Source organism: Palaemon carinicauda, chromosome 28, assembly GCF_036898095.1.
Source record: "Palaemon carinicauda isolate YSFRI2023 chromosome 28, ASM3689809v2, whole genome shotgun sequence".
Lineage (NCBI taxonomy): Eukaryota > Metazoa > Arthropoda > Malacostraca > Decapoda > Palaemonidae > Palaemon > Palaemon carinicauda.
In genome coordinates this window covers 45,272,071-45,289,248 of record NC_090752.1, presented here as the reverse complement: position 1 = coordinate 45,289,248, position 17,178 = coordinate 45,272,071, and the positions used below count along the sequence as shown (strand labels likewise).

The 17,178-nt window shown below is 45.4% G+C and overlaps 1 protein-coding gene across 3 annotated transcripts in view; it reads left to right on the top strand.

Annotated features, from left to right (window-relative positions):
• Positions 1-17,178, top strand: part of LOC137621552 (probable transcriptional regulatory protein Cthe_2075) — a 161,630-nt gene that overhangs the window by 132,775 nt on the left and 11,677 nt on the right. For all 3 annotated transcript variants that reach the window (XM_068351942.1, XM_068351944.1, XM_068351943.1), the window contains exon 5: positions 12,192-12,345. In XM_068351942.1, coding sequence (XP_068208043.1) covers positions 12,192-12,345 — 154 coding nt within the window. The remainder of the gene's footprint in view (positions 1-12,191; positions 12,346-17,178) is intronic.

Here is a 17,178-nt window from a genome sequence, read left to right as displayed (position 1 = left end):
CTGGGGGTTGGCTAGGGCCTTTGTATCGGCCCATCCCTTTGACGAAGGAATTAACTAAATGGAAGACAACCTGTGAATAGTGGATTTCACGCGCCTTTGCTTTATACACGACACCAAAAAGGTGCTCGCGCGAGGGTTGTAACCTCAGCATTCCATGCTTTTATCTTTCTCTGGTATAATTGGAAGGTTTTATCAGAAAAGATATACAAGAAGGACTCTTTTCACCGGGCGCCACAGGTCGACCCAGAAATAGCAGTTTTCCAGAATCATATGCATCTATGAATTAGATTGTAAATTTAATTACTGTACTGTCTTTTGTTAATACTACTGTATTCTCTTCATTCTCTCTTGTTTGATTATAGTGGAAAGTTATGCTTTTGTAATAATTATACTTGTGGAAGACTCTTGGTAAAAGTAGCCTCCATGTGTCAAAGAACCATTTTGTTAATTTTCTTTAAAACTTATTCAGTGTATTTGTTCCTACACATATATAGAAACCTTTCATCCTTAAAGTAGGGACTGTGTTGAGCAGAACTGGAACTGCATTGAAATCGTTAACAAGGCATTTGACAACATCCTCTCTGCTGTAAAAGACTTTTCACTTTTGTCTTCATCCGCAATGAGTATATAGTAGGCGCACTGTTGCATCCTATTCAAGGCTGTCTAATCTTTTTTTCATACTATTTAGTTTGGTTGATTTTGTGTTTTTGTTAATGATGAAACAAGGGATGAATTCACACGCAGGTGAGAGGATGGGCACTCATCAGATTAAGGCTTAATCGGCAATAATAAATCCACACTCAACAATCACTCTATACTTTTAGGGTAAAGATTACATGGAATTATCACCATATTTTGAGTGTAAATCGTGGACTTCCGTTAAGGGCAGTTGTATTCTTTAAGGAGCAGGGAGGCTAAATCTTCTCTGCCATTATTATTTGCAACACCCAAGAAAGTGCCAGAGATAATTTTTAGCTCTGCTTTCCTCATCAAGTGTGTCAATCGCTGAAGTTTCTGGGCATACAGTAAGCCCCTGCCTTGGTCTTGTGGAGTAAGCTTAAGGAGTTAGAACTCGGATCTACATCATCAAGTTTTTTTCAGGGTTGGTAGAGTGAGGTGATTGTCCCACTCCAACATGTGCTAGAAGCTCTTTCTTACAGATTGCCAACCCTATGTTTGACCTTTGGAAAGCTGGATAAACAAAGCAAATGTACAGTGACAGTTTATGGAGAGTATAGTAGTTTTTATCTAGTTTTGCATAGCAAGAGTGTTTAGTAGATATGCAAATCTAACTTTTCACAATAATAGCAAACAAAGTTTTCCAGAATTATATGCATTTATGAATTAGATTGCAAATGTAATTACTGTATAGTACTGTCTTTTTTTTATACTACTATATTCTCTTTGTTCTCTCTTGATTATAGTAGTGGACAGTTATTTTTTTTTAATTTTACCTGCAGAAGACTGTTAATAAAGGTAGCTTTCATGTAATGTCCAAGAACCTATACATTGATGCTTGTAAGCTGTATTTCTGGGCACCATTTTTATTATTCTTGATTTGTTAGAAATAGTTCTCCCCATTCTCCTGTAACCAGCGGAATGTAGGTAGTAGGTCAGCCAGGGCACCAGCCGCTCATTGAGATACTACCACTAGAGAGTTAGGGGTCCTTTGACAGGCCAGACAGTACTACATTGGATCCTTCTCTCTGGTTACGGTTCTTTCCCTTTGCCTACGCAGACACCAAATAGTCTGGCTTATTCTTTACAGACTCTCCTCTGTCCTCATATAGCTGTCAACACTTAAGATTACCAAACAATTCTTCTTCACCCAAGGGGTTAAGTACGGTAGTGTAATTGTTCTGTAGCTATTTTCCTCTTGATAGGGGTAGAAGAGACTCTTTAGCTATGGTAAGCAGCTCTTCTAGGAGAAGGACACTCCAAAATCAAACCATTGTTCTCTAGTCTTGTGTAGTGCTATAGCCTCTGTACCATGGTCTTCCACTGTCTTGGGTTAAAGTTCTCTTGCTTGAGGGTACACTCGGGCATACTGTTCTATTTAGTTTCTCTTCCTCTTGTTTTGTTGAAGTTTTTATTGTTTATATAGGAAATATTTATTTTGATTTTGTTACTATTCTTAAAATATTTTATTTTTCCTCATTTCCTTTCCTCACAGGGCTATTTTCCCTGTTGGGGCCCCTGGGCTTATAGCATCTTGCTTTTCCAACTAGGGTTGTAGCTTAGCATTTAATAATAATAATAATAATAATAATAATGAATGCTAACCCATTGGCCATCACGCACCAGGTATTAGATTCTCTCATCAACCAAGTTCAGTACCAGGCACATAATCTACTCATCCCTATGATGAATTGATGGGAAGTTACTAGAGTAATCTCCCATATAGGACCAGGGGGACTGGCATATTCAGGGGAAGGAAAAGAACCAACCCGTTCAGTTCCAGGGAAACTTCCTATCTACTAATAAGTTTGTTTCCCTGATTTTAAAGGACAAAATGTTTGTACATTGTATTTACGTGTAGGAGCATAACAAATTTAAAAAGTTATTTTTATTTTTCCTAGCTCTACAAACCTGAGTTCTCTAAAGATAAACTTCTCACCTCAACCACCCCTCTCAGCCCTGAGCCAAAGGTTAAAAGTGAATAAGTGTTACCATATTTAGGAAGAGAAAAAGAGGGCTTTTGAAGAATGGCTGCAGAGTAATAGTATAGAGAAGTATGAAAAATATAGAGAGCAAAAGGTGGAAGTAAAGCGCAAGGTACGTGAGGCAAAGAGGGCAGCTGACCTGAGGTGGGGTCAGGGACTGGGTCAGTCATATGAAGAGAATAAGAAGAAGTTTTGGAAAGAAGTGAAGAGAGTAAGGAAGGCCGGCGCAAGAATTGAAGAGACAGTGAAAGATGGAAATGGAAGGTTGTTAAAAGGAGAGGAGGCAAGGAAAAGGTGGGCGGAATATTTTGAAAGTTTGCTGAATGTTGAGGATGATAGGGAGGCAGATATAATTGCGGTTCCAGGTGTTGAGGTGCCAGTGATGGGAGATGAGAATGAGAGAGAGATTACAATAGAGGAAGTGAGGAGAGCACTAGATGAAACGAGAGTAGGAAAAGCATCGGGTATGGATGGTGTGAAAGCTGAGATGTTGAAGGAAGGGGGTGTGACTGTACTTGAATGGTTGGTGAGATTGTTTAATGTGTGTTTTGTGTTGTCAATGGTACCAGTAGATTGGGTCTGTGCATGTATTGTACCACTATATAAGGGTAAGGGAGATGTGCATGAGTGTTGTAATTCAAGAGGTATTAGTTTGTTGAGTGTAGTTGGAAAAGTGTATGGTAGAATACTGATTAATAGGATTAAGGATAAAACAGAGAATGCAATCTTGGAAGTACAGGGTGGTTTTAGAAGAGGTAGGGGTTGTATGAATCAGATTTTTACAGTTAGGCAGATATGCGAGAAATATTTAGCAAAAGGTAAGGAGGTGTATGTTGCGTTTATGGATCTGGAGAAAGCATATGATAGAGTTGATAGGGAAGCAATGTGGAATGTGATGAGGTTATATGGAGTTGGTGGAAGGTTGTTGCAAGCAGTGAAAAGTTTCTACACAGGTAGTAAAGCATGTGTTAGAATAGGAAATGAGGTGAGCGATTGGTTTCCGGTGAGAGTGGGGCTGAGACAGGGATGTGTGATGTCGCCGTGGTTGTTTAACTTGTATGTTGATGGAGTGGTGAGAGAGGTGAATGCTAGAGTGCTTGGACGAGGATTAAAACTGGTAGGCGAGAATGATCATGAATGGGAGGTAAATCAGTTGTTGTTTGCGGATGATACTGTACTGGTAGCAGACACAGAAGAGAAGCTTGACCGACTAGTGACAGAATTTGGAAGGGTGTGTGAGAGAAGGAAGTTGAGAGTTAATGTGGGTAAGAGTAAGGTTATGAGATGTACGAGAAGGGAAGGTGGTGCAAGGTTGAATGTCATGTTGAACGGAGAGTTACTTGAGGAGGTGGATCAGTTTAAGTACTTGGGGTCTGTTGTTGCAGCAAATGGTGGAGTGGAAGCAGATGTACGTCAGAGAGTGAATGAAGGTTGCAAAATGTTGGGGGCAGTTAAGGGAGTAGTAAAAAATAGAGGATTGGGCATGAATGTAAAGAGAGTTCTATATGAGAAAGTGATTGTACCAACTGTGATGTATGGATCGGAGTTGTGGGGAATGAAAGTGATGGAGAGACAGAAATTGAATGTGTTTGAGATGAAGTGTCTGAGGAGTATGGCTGGTGTATCTCGAGTAGATAGGGTTAGGAACGAAGTGGTGAGGGTGAGAACGGGTGTAAGAAATGAGTTAGCGGCTAGAGTGGATATGAATGTGTTGAGGTGGTTTGGCCATGTTGAGAGAATGGAAAATGGCTGTCTGCTAAAGAAGGTGATGAATGCAAGAGTTGATGGGAGAAGTACAAGAGGAAGGCCAAGGTTTGGGTGGATGGATGGTGTGAAGAAAGCTCTGGGTGATAGGAGGATAGATGTGAGAGAGGCAAGAGAGCGTGCTAGAAATAGGAATGAATGGCGAGCGATTGTGACGCAGTTCCGGTAGGCCCTGCTGCTTCCTCCGGTGCCTTAGATGACCGCGGAGGTAGCAGCAGTAGGGGACTCGGCAGTATGAAGCTTCATCTGTGGTGGAAATGTGGGAGGTTGGGCTGTGGCACCCTAGCAGTACCAGCTGAACTCGGCCGAGTCCCTGGTTAGGCTGGAGGAACGTAGAGAGTAGAGGTCCCCTTTTTGTTTTGTTTCTTGTTGTTGTCGGCTACCCCCCAAACTTGGGGGAAGTGCCTTTGGTATATGTATGTATGTATGTATATTTAGGAAATTGTGAAATGCAAATAAATGAAGTAGGAAATCAGAAATTTATAAAAATTAAGGGGAAGATATATACAGTATACGGATTGAGACATTTTCAGGTAATTATTTATAATATAGAGATAATTTGGTGTGATTTTAGATATAAGAGTGACGAAATTCGATTAAACAGAGCTTTCAACAACTTCCATTACTGGTGATTTGGTGGTGTGGGTGGGAAGCAGAGAGGTAAAACCAATGGTAGAATGCTTTCTGTGATTTGAACACATATGTTAAACATAGAAATACACTAAAATAGACTAAAATAGACCTTACATAACCATGAATCGCAAGGGTTTCAGTTGGTGGTAGGAGGAGATGTGTGGCATCAGGGGTGGTTTGGCAAATGCCTCAGATAAGGAATGTCGCCATTGGTAAGAGAGAGTGGTGTGATTCTAGCTCTTGCACGATCAAATACGAGGAACTAATATCTGGGAAGGGAGATTTTTTGGTGAAATTTCCTGACTGTCAACTGAGTGATATACGACCATGTGCTGTACTCTTTTGTATGATATGTGAGTAATTTTAACTTTCATATGGTTTATATTTGTAAATAATGTATCCGGGATGTCATCGTCTGTATCACTGGGCATTTTTCAATATTAATCTTACCCGATGATCATGTAGCTGTCAACTCCGTTGCCCGACAGAAATCTACGGTCGGGATACGCCAGCGATCGCTTATACAGGTGGGGGTGTACTCACCAGCGCCATCTGTGGTCAGGTACTCCAGTACTTCTTGTCAACAAGACCTCAATTTTTCCTCTGTCGTGCCACCGGCAAGACCTACATGGATACGCTGTTGATTTTGGAGTCTTTTGTTCACGATTTGGTGAAGTATTTGCTCTGAAATTTAGCCTTCGCTGTACAGGAAGCTTTAGCCTTAGCTTAGCAAGCTTTTGGTATTAATTTGATTCATTGGTTAACGATCTTTGCTTTACTTTGGAATTCCCCCTTTGACTACTTCTAGAATTCAAGATGTCTGACACTTCCCAAGTTCCTAAATATAGGCGATGTAGTGTTAGTGCTTGTAATAGGCGTCTTCCGAAGGCCTCTGTTGATCCTCACACCGTATGTTCCAATTGTAGGGGGAAATCCTGTCAATTGGAAGATCGATGTGGGGAATGTGCTGGGCTTTCGGAATTCGATTTTAATGAATTCCTCAGATATACTCGTAGGTTAGAGAAGGAGAGAGATAGGAGGAGTTCTTCTCGCTCTTTGGTTATTTCCTCTCCCCATGCCCCTCAACCTTTTCCTTCCCCTGTGGTGGTGACCCCTGAACCTGCTACGAGTGCTCAGCCTGCAATGGCTGATATGTTGCGTGCCATTCAGGCTCTCGGTGATAAGGTGGAGTCGTTGGTTAGTGACCGCAATCAGCTCTTGGCGGATGTCAGAGAGCTGAAAGCGAAGAGTGCAGTGGGAAGTGATAGTGCTAGTGCTGTGCATAGTGTCAGTGTCAGTGTTGCGCATGAGGATACATCTGTGCGTGCCAGTCGTCCTCCCAGTCCGGGACCTCTTGCAAGCTCCCAAGCCCAGGGGAGAAGCAATGTCGAAGGACCAAAGGGTTCGGCGGGCCTTGATCGGCGCACAGATGTATCCTCAGTGGTTGCGGACGTATCTGCTAAGGATCGTCCCTTCCACTCCCAGACGAATGAGCCCTTACATTCCTCGTCTGTGGAAGAGGTTTCCAGGAGGAAACGGTGGACTAAGGTCTCACGACCGCTTAAGCGTAAAGTCCCTTCAGAGCTAGTCCAACGGCCCAGGTGTAGCCACTGGGTCAGTTCGGACTCGCCGCAGTCATCGGATGACTGCACACCTCCCAAGAGAGGTAGAGTGGTCCCTCAACAGGCCTCTGCTCCAACCACAGTAGACCCTAAGTGGTCCATGCTGCAGACTATGCAGTCTCAGCTTGCGGCTTTTATGCAGGATTATCAGGCAGAGAAGGTTAACATCCCTCCTCCTGTGAGAGCTCCTCCACAGTTGCGCAGTCCTCAGCCCATGCAGCATGCTCTGCAGACCTTACAGCATGAGCCGCATTCCATGCAGCATGAGCCTCATACCATGCAGCATGAGCCTCATCCCATGCAGCATGAGCCTCATACCATGCAGCATGAGCCTCATCCCATGCAGCATGAGCCGCATGCCATGCAGCATGAGCCGCATACCATGCAGCATGAGCCGCATCCCATGCAGCATGAGCCGCATGCCATGCAGCATGAGCCGCATGCCTCACAGCATGCTCTGCATACCACCGCAGACCCTCCCTCACACCGGCCCTCTGCTTTTGTTGTTGCCAGCTCACAGTCTGTCCAGCAGAGGCATGATGATGGATCCGCAGGTACGCATGCACCCGTTCTGCAGGATTCACCCGTTCAGCTTGCTGCTCTGCCTTTGCCTCTTACAACTCAACTGTCGGGTGAGGAGGCTTCTGAGGATGAAGCTGCTCATCTTGATGATCCTCATTCTGATGTTGAAGGACACAAGTCTTCGCCACCCTCCTTAGACTTCCGCAAAGTCCTTGCTTTGTTCAGAGAGTTATACCCTGAACACTTTGTGTCTGCAACCCCTCGTTCTCCTCCCTCCGAGTTTGCTCTGGGCATGCAGCCTACTGCGCCTGCCTTCACCAAGCTTGTTCTTGCCAGATCTTCAAGGAGAGCTTTGAGGGTTATGGGGGATTGGTTGCAGTCCAAGAAGCAACTGGGAAGGACCTCTTTTGTGTTTCCTCCTCCCAAGCTGGCTTCTAAGTCGGGCGTCTGGTATGCCACGGGAGAGGAACCTGGCTTGGGGGTTCCTGCCTCTGCCCAGGCCGACTTCTCAAGTCTGGTTGACTCTCCCCGCAGGTTGGCTATGAGACGTTCGAAGATCTGCTGGTCCCCTACAGATCTTGATCACTTGTTAAGGGGAGTCTTTCGTGCCTTCGAGATATTCAACTTCCTCTATTGGTGCCTGGGAGCCTTAAGCAGGAAGACTGCCCCTTCTGACAAGGACTCAGCCATGCTGATCATGTCCAGCATGGACAAGGCAATACGGGATGGGTCTGGCGAGCTTGCGGCTTCTTATGTTTCAGGGGTCCTCAAGAAAAGGGAACATCTGTGCTCCTTCTTATCTGCTGGTATCACCCCTTGCCAGAGGTCAGAGTTACTTTTTGCTCCTCTGTCCAAGTGTCTGTTTCCGGAGGAATTAATTAAGGGGATGACTGCCTCTCTTCTCCAGAAGGATACGCATGACCTCATGGCTTCTTCTGCACGTAAGGCTAAGACCTTACCTTCCGTGTCTAAACCTTACCGCCCTCTAGCAGTTGATACTCCTGCTTCCAGGTTCATCCCACCCTTTCGTGGCAGAACCTCCAGCAGAGGAGGTACCCGTGCAGACAGTAACCGTGGCAAGCCCAAGAAGGGTTCCAAGTCCACAAGAGGCAAGTTTTGATTTCCTCCTCTCCAGACAGCTGTAGGAGCCAGACTCAAGACCTTCTGGCAAGCTTGGGAGAGCAGAGGTGCAGACGCTCAGTCTGTGAAGTGGCTGAGGGAGGGATACAGAATTCCGTTCTGCCGCAATCCCCCTCTAGCTACATCTCCCATCAACCTCTCTCCCAACTACAAGGAGAAGGACAAGAGGCTAGCGTTGCAACAAGAGGTGTCGCTCTTGCTACACAAGGAGGCAGTGGTCATAGTCCGGGACCATCAATCCCCGGGCTTTTACAACCGTCTCTTCCTGGTAGCCAAGAAGACAGGAGGTTGGAGGCCGGTGCTGGACGTCAGTGCGCTCAATGCTTATGTCACCAAGCAGACGTTCACTATGGAGACGACGAAGTCGGTCCTAGCAGCGGTCAGGCAGGAGGACTGGATGGTCTCGTTAGACCTGAAAGACGCATACTTTCACGTCCCCATCCATCCAGACTCCCAACCTTTCCTGAGATTCGTCTATGGAAAGGTTGTGTACCAGTTCCAAGCCCTGTGTTTTGGCCTAAGCACGGCACCTCTTGTGTTTACGCGACTGATGAGGAATATTACGAAATTCCTTCACTTGGCAGACATCAGAGCCTCCCTCTATTTAGACGACTGGCTTTTAAGAGCTTCCACAAGTCGTCGCTGTCTGGAAAATCTCAGATGGACTATGGATCTGACCAAGGAACTGGGCCTCCTGGTCAATTTAGAGAAGTCCCAGCTCGTCCCATCCCAGACCATTGTTTACCTGGGTATGGAGATTCAGAGTCGAGCTTTTCGGGCTTTTCCGTCGGCCCCAAGAATCAACCAAGCCCTAGAGTGCATCCTGAGCATGCTGAGAAGGAGCCGATGCTCAGTAAGGCAGTGGATGAGTCTAACAGGGACACTTTCATCGCTGGCCCTGTTCATCGAGTTAGGGAGACTCCACCTCCGCCCCCTTCAGTATCATCTGGCTGCTCACTGGATCAAGGACATGACGCTAGAGACGGTCTCAATTCCTGTTTCCGAAGAGATGAGGTCTACTCTAACGTGGTGGAAGAACAGCATTCTTCTCAAGGAAGGTCTTTCGTTAGCTGTTCAGACCCCCGACCACCATCTCTTCTCGGACGCATCAGACTCGGGCTGGGGTGCGACATTGGACGGACAGGAATGCTCGGGAACATGGAATCAGGAACAAAGAACACTCCACATCAATTGCAAGGAGTTGTTGGCGGTTCATCTGGCCTTAATGAACTTCAAGTCCCTCCAGCTAAACAAGGTGGTGGAGGTGAACTCCGACAACACCACAGCCTTGGCTTACATCTCCAAGCAGGGGGGGACTCATTCGAGGAAGTTGTTCGAGATCGCAAGGGACCTCCTCATTTGGTCAAAAGATCGAAGGCTCACGCTGGTAACGAGGTTCATTCAGGGCGATATGAATGTCATGGCAGATCGCCTCAGCCGGAAGGGTCAGGTCATCCCCACAGAGTGGACCCTTCACAAGAATGTTTGCAGCAGACTTTGGTCCCTGTGGGGTCAGCCAACCATAGATCTGTTCGCTACCTCGATGACCAAGAGGCTCCCATTGTATTGTTCGCCGATTCCAGACCCAGCAGCAGTTCACGTGGATGCTTTTCTGCTGGATTGGTCCCATCTCGACCTGTATGCATTCCCGCCGTTCAAGATTGTCAACAGGGTACTTCAGAAATTCGCCTCTCACAAAGGGACACGGCTGACGTTGGTTGCTCCCCTCTGGCCCGCGAGAGAATGGTTCACAGAGGTACTGCAATGGCTGGTCGACGTTCCCAGGACTCTTCCTCTAAGAGTGGACCTTCTACGTCAACCTCACGTAAAGAAGGTACACCCAAGCCTCCACGCTCTTCGTCTGACTGCCTTCAGACTATCGAAAGACTCTCAAGAGCTAGAGGCTTTTCGAAGGAGGCAGCCAGAGCGATTGCTAGAGCTAGGAGGACATCCACTCTCAGAGTCTATCAATCTAAATGGGAAGTCTTCAGAAACTGGTGCAAGGCCAATGCAATTTCCTCAACCAATACCACTGTAACCCAGATTGCTGACTTCCTGTTACATCTAAGGAACGTTAGATCCCTATCAGCTCCTACGATCAAGGGTTATAGAAGTATGTTGGCAGCGGTTTTCCGCCACAGAGGCTTGGATCTTTCCTCCAACAAAGATCTGCAGGACATCCTTAGGTCTTTTGAGACCTCTAAGGAACGTCGGTTGTCCACTCCAGGCTGGAATCTAGACGTGGTCCTAAGGTTCCTGATGTCATCTAGATTTGAACCGCTCTAATCAGCCTCTTTCAAGGACCTCACATTAAAAACTCTTTTCCTAGTATGCCTAGCAACAGCTAAGAGAGTAAGTGAGATCCACGCCTTCAGCAGGAACATAGGTTTCACATCGGAAACGGCTACATGTTCCTTGCAGCTCGGTTTTTTGGCTAAAACGAGCTTCCTTCACGTCCTTGGCCTAAATCGTTCGAGATCCCTAGCCTATCTAACTTGGTGGGTAACGAGCTGGAGAGAGTACTTTGCCCAGTCAGAGCTCTTAGGTACTATCTGAAAAGGTCAAAACCTTTACGAGGACAATCAGAAGCCTTATGGTGTGCTGTTAAGAAGCCTTCTCTACCAATGTCTAAGAACGCAGTTTCTTACTACATCAGGCTTCTGATTAGAGAAGCTCATTCTCATATGAAGGAAGAAGACCTTGCTTTACTGAAGGTAAGGACACATGAAGTGAGAGCTGTGGCTACTTCAGTGGCCTTCAAACAGAACCGTTCTCTGCAGAGTGTTATGGATGCAACCTATTGGAGAAGCAAGTCAGTGTTCGCATCATTCTATCTCAAAGATGTCCAGTCTCTTTACGAGAACTGCTACACCCTGGGACCATTCGTAGCAGCGAGTGCAGTAGTAGGTGAGGGCTCAGCCACTACATTCCCATAATCCCATAACCTTTTTTAACCTTTCTCTTGATTGCTTTTATTGTTGTTTTTGGGTTGTACGGTCGGCTAAGAAGCCTTCCGCATCCTGGTTGATTTGGCGGGTGGTCAATTCTTTCTTGAGAAGCGCCTAGGTTAGAGGTTATGATGAGGTCCTTTAGTATGGGTTGCAGCCCTTTATACTTTAGCCACCTAAGAGTCGTTCAGCATCCTAAGAGGACCGCTACGCTCAGTAAGGAAGACGTACTTATTAAAGGCAGAGTAATGGTTCAAGTCGACTTCCTTACCAGGTACTTATTTATTTTTTATTGTTATTTTGAATAACTAATAAAAATGAAATACGGGATACTTAGCTTCTTTGTTAACATGTATACTGGTCTCCACCCACCACCCTGGGTGTGAATCAGCTACATGATCATCGGGTAAGATTAATATTGAAAAATGTTATTTTTATTACTAAAATAAATTTTTGAATATACTTACCCGATGATCATGATTTAAATGACCCGCCCTTCCTCCCCATAGAGAACCAGTGGACCGAGGAGAAAATTGAGGTCTTGTTGACAAGAAGTACTGGAGTACCTGACCACAGATGGCGCTGGTGAGTACACCCCCACCTGTATAAGCGATCGCTGGCGTATCCCGACCGTAGATTTCTGTCGGGCAACGGAGTTGACAGCTACATGATCATCGGGTAAGTATATTCAAAAATTTATTTTAGTAATAAAAATAACATGTTTTGATGTCAAACGATGTCATTTTAGGGTAGGAGTTAAATACCTTATTAGTATTTTCAAGGCGTTTCCAGCTCCGCTGAAGACATTCCCTTTTTAAAACTCTGGTTTGTAAGGCTAGGAAGAATACCAATTACAATGTTTGAAATTCTTTATCTTTAACTGAAATATTTTCTATTAGCATGCAGGAGCTTAAAACTGGTGCAGCACGTTGTTTGTTCGATGAGAAAGGTGTCATAGTTTCAACTTGTGAAGGTCTTTCATTTGAGCAAGCCATGGATCATGCTATTGAAATAGGAGCTGAAGACGTAACTGGGGACGAAGGAAGTTTTGTGGTATGTGAAGTAGAACTTTTCCATATGTTTTCAGTATAATATTTACTACAATTTTTCTTATGTAGGCTTCTGTAATATCTCAGGCACTTGCTATCAAATAGTGAATTGTAGATTATAAGTTTTCCTCCTTATTAAGCAAAAAAAGATAAATGTAGATTGAGTTAACAGCTACTGTATATTAAATAGGTGAATGATACATCAATGATAAACTTAGACTAAACTGCAAAGAAATTGCGTAGTGCATATAAGCAAATATGTTTTTTTTTATAGATTTTTTAATACTTGTAACTGTCAAAGTGTGTTTCCTCCTTTCTAATTCACGAGCTGTTATTATTCATAAAGTATTCAATAAGGAAGTTATTTCAAATACATCTCTTTTGAGGATGCCTTCTCTTAATTGCTTCCTACTTTTCCCTTTGGGAAATTAAGAATAGGCAATGTGATTGGGGAGGAAGGTTTTACAAATAAACGGATTTTGAGCGAAGCGAAAAATCTATTTTTGGGTAAGATAGCCATGTCGTCCTGATGGAAGTTCCTTAAAGGCAGCTTCCTAGGGTATATTACAACTGCAGCGATATTCCCAGAGAATTTACCTTCAGGTACCCAGAATTCTAACTCCTGGAGCGAGTATCCCTAAAAAGACCTTAGGGATATCGTAAATATCAGTGGACGTATTCTTGACACGCCTCATAGCAATCTATACCCCGAATATAGTTAACACTTCGTAGGGGTCAAATGGCAAGAAAACGAAAACGATAAGAAAGGGGGGAGCCGTTCGTAAGGCATCTCTCCTTCCCGTTTCGAAAGCGTGCCCTGCGCCGCTCACGGCGCCATCTGTATTCCTTGTAGCGATACACGAGGTGCTACAGATACTGTATGTAGGGAGGGGTCCTACAATCCTTTTCACTCTTTATTTTTTTTTTTTTTTTTTTTTTTGAAAAGGAGCAGGGCGGGTCCATCAGGACGACATGGCTATCTTACCCAAAAATAGATTTTTCGCTTCGCTCAAAATCCGTTTTTTGGGCTCAAGCCATGTCGTCCTGATGGAAGTATACCAGAGCATTACTGTATCTGTGGATTCTCAATACGTGCCGTACTCCTCAAGAATGTTTCTTAGTCAACTCGACTGACAGACCTAAGATGTTACCGTTATACATCTTTTCACTAATCATAAGCCATGAAAGCGCTTCCTGCCCCCTACAGGGAGGAGTCCTACTAGACTCTAGAAACGAACGAAGAGTACATATACCTATGTATGAATCACTCGCCAGCCAGTACCATATAGTGGTCTCACTCTATATGAAGTAAAGCGAAGTCTTACGGGACTACAGTATCCAAAGGAAAAGTCCCGACCAGCACCCTGGTCGAAGTAAAATTAGACAAAAGGTTATATCTGCGTAGGATTAAACTTGCTGCTACCACCGTCCTCAGAAAGGGGTGGAGTCCTTTATGCTAAGGAAAGTATAAACCAGTGTAACAAGGCTTTGCATTAAGGAATAGGCTATTATAGATATCCCCGATTAATATACATAGGCTAAATGCTCAAAAATTAATATGAAATCAAAATAGGTGAAGGAGACGCAAGGTTCCCGAGAACAAGTTTATTGAGAAACAATAAATAGACATGGTCACCATAAATATGTACATATGCTAGGTGGATGACCAACAATTTACACAAGTACTGTAGTGCATGGATGAATGGTTATCTGAAAGAAAACATATATGTCACTTGCACATACCCCGGTATCAAACTTAACGTCCATGTTACTACTTTGCTGACAATAGCGTTAGCAAACGCTTGGCACACCTGTCTGTACTTGTGTTACCATCACCATAACGTTGGAACAGTCACTGTGGGCTCTCAGAGCCTTCACTACCAGTTATATCAACGCATATAACTAACCACTCACCCAAGAATCAAAGTCCCAAATGATTCCGCTGTTCCTCGCAGAGTTAAACAGCAGGGTTAACGACGCAACCAACTGCTACCACAGACCTCTTTAGCTGCTCCACTTGCTTAGCATAGTGGCGAAAGAATACCCTGGAAGACTTCCAGCCAGTGTATGAACGAAGGTGTTCAAAATCCATAAAGTTAAAGAAGTTTAAGGATGAAGCAACTTTCCTCGGATCATGACCTGCGGGTGAACTGTCAGGATCCGCTCTGCGAATAAAATATGTAATTTTCGCCCTAAGCTGATTTAAAGATAAATTCGAGCCCGATGTTTCTCCTCTGAATAGTTGGCCCCCATGGAAGTCTGAAGTTCTACGAAGATAGACCTTTAGGCATTCTACGGGACATAGAGATGCATCTTCTTTCAGAGGGCAGATTCTCCAGGGACCCCACCTGTTGGTGGGCAACTCGTTCTTAGCGAGAAACGTAGGGTCCGGAAACAGGTTCAGTTCTCCCCCATCCAGGAACTGAACTCGGCCCTCCTCTCTCGAGAGGGCCACAATCTCACTAACTCTGGCCCCAGAAGCAAGGGCAAAAAGGAAGATCACTTTTTGAGTCAGGTCCTTCAACGCACATTCCTCATTATCTAGTAATGAGGCAAAATGAAGGACTTTGTCTAACGACCACGAAATAGGCTTTGGAGGAGCTGATGGTCTAAGCCTAGCACAGGCCTTTGGGATCTTATTAAACATCTCGTTAGCGAGGTCTACCTGGAAGGCATATAGAATGGGTCTTGTTAGAGCTGACTTACATGTAGAAATTGTGTTAGCCGCCAGCCCCTGTCCGTGGAGGTGAATGAAGAAGGATAGGCAGAACTCCGTAGAGATCTCGTGCGGGTTCTTATCTTTGACAAAGGCTACCCATTTCTTCCATGCAGATTCGTACTGCCTCCTAGTAGACTTACACTTGTATTCTTCCAGGAAGTCGATGCTATCTTTCGAGATTCCGAACCGTTTCTTCACCGCTAGGGAGAGAAAATCATGAGCTGCAGGGTTCGGGTTTTCTGTAATGAAGCGTAGACAGTCGACTTCTGGACTTGCTGGGACAGAACTGGGTCCGGGAGTGGTAGAAACTTCAGTCGTAGTTCCAGAGCTAGAGGGAACCATACACTGTTCGGCCACTTGTGGGCCACTATTGCTGCTACTCCCTTGAAGGATCTCAGTTTGTTGAGGACCCTCAACATCAGATTGTGAGGGGGAAACAGGTAGATCCTGGACCATCTGTTCCAATCGAGGGACATCGCATCTATTGCTTCTGCCAAGGGGTCCACGTATGGGGACACATATTTCGGCAGCTTCTTGTTGTCCTTCGTCGCGAAGAGGTCTATCTGCAGTTCTGGGACTTGTCTCAAGATGAAAGAGAATGATCCTGCGTCTAGGGACCATTCTGACTCTATCGGTGTAACCCTGGATAGAGCGTCCGCGGTCACATTCCGGACTCCTTGAAGGTGAACTGCTGACAGGTGCCACTTCTTCTTCTCCGCCAGTCGGAATATGGCTAACATTACCTGGTTGAGAGGTGGGGATCTCGATCCCCGCCGATTCAGACATTTCACTACCACCTCGCTGTCCAGTACCAACCTTACATGGATCGAGTGACGTGGGGATACTTTCTTCAGGGTAAGAAGCACTGCCATAGCTTCTAGAAAGTTTATGTGAAAGGTCCCAAATAGCTTGGACCAGGTCCCTTGCACTTTTTCCCGATGGGAGTGACCCCCCCACCCTACCTTTGAGGCGTCTGTGTGGATTGTCACTGACGGGGGGGTGGCTGAAGAGGTAGAGACCTCTTTAGACGACTGGCTTGAGACCACGGTCTGAGAAGAGAACGTAGTCGAAGTGGGACCGGTCTCTTCAAGTCCCTTCGCTCTTTCGATGCAAAGGTTCTCCATACTCCCGCTGCATCTTTTAGCTGTGCTCTTAGCACTGGGTCTGTTACTGATGCAAACTGAAGAGAGCCCAAAACCCTCTCTTGTTCGCGTCTTGATATCCTCTCGGAACCTAGAAGTCTCCTGACAGACCCCGCTATTTCCTTCCTCTTTGACATCGGGATGGAAAGACGGTGTGACACTAGATCCCAGTGAATTCCCAACCACTGGAACCTCTGAGCTGGAGAAAGACGAGACTTCTTTCTGTTGATCATGAAGCCTAGATATTCCAGGAACTGAATCACTTGTAGGGAAGCTTGCAAGCATTCTGCTCTGGATGCTGCCCACACCAACCAATCGTCCAGGTAGGCTACTACCTGGAACCCTTTTAGGCGTAACTGTTTGAGAGCTGCGCTCGCAAGCTTCGTAAAGATCCTTGGGGCTATGTTTAGTCCGAAGGGCATCGCCCTGAAAGCATAAAGTTTTTGTTGTAGCTTGAATCCTAGGTAGGGGGAGAGACGGCGACTTATTGGAACGTGCCAATATGCGTCTGACAAATCGATGGAGACGGTATATGCCCTCTTTGGCAGTAAGGCCCTTATGTGTTGTAACGTTAACATCTTGAACTTGTGGTTCACTATGAACTTGTTGAGTGGTGACAAGTCCAGAATGACTCTGAGTTTCCCCGAGTCTTTCTTGGGAACACAAAACAGCCTCCCTTGGAACTTGATGGACTTTACCCTCCTGATCACCTTTTTCTCCAACAGATCTTGGATGTACTCCTCCAAAACGGGGGTGGAGTGTTGGAAAAATTGAGGGCACTGGGGCGGAGTACTGTACCAACTCCAACCCAGTCCATTTTTGAGAAGGCTGTGGGCCCAGGGATCGAAGGTCCAGCGATCCCGGAAATACTGAAGTCTCCCACCTACCGGCGACACTTCACTTTGACTGCCCTGCAGTCTTGCCTCCCTGGCCGCGACCACCTCTGAATCCTCGTCCCCTAGAGGGGCGTCTTGAT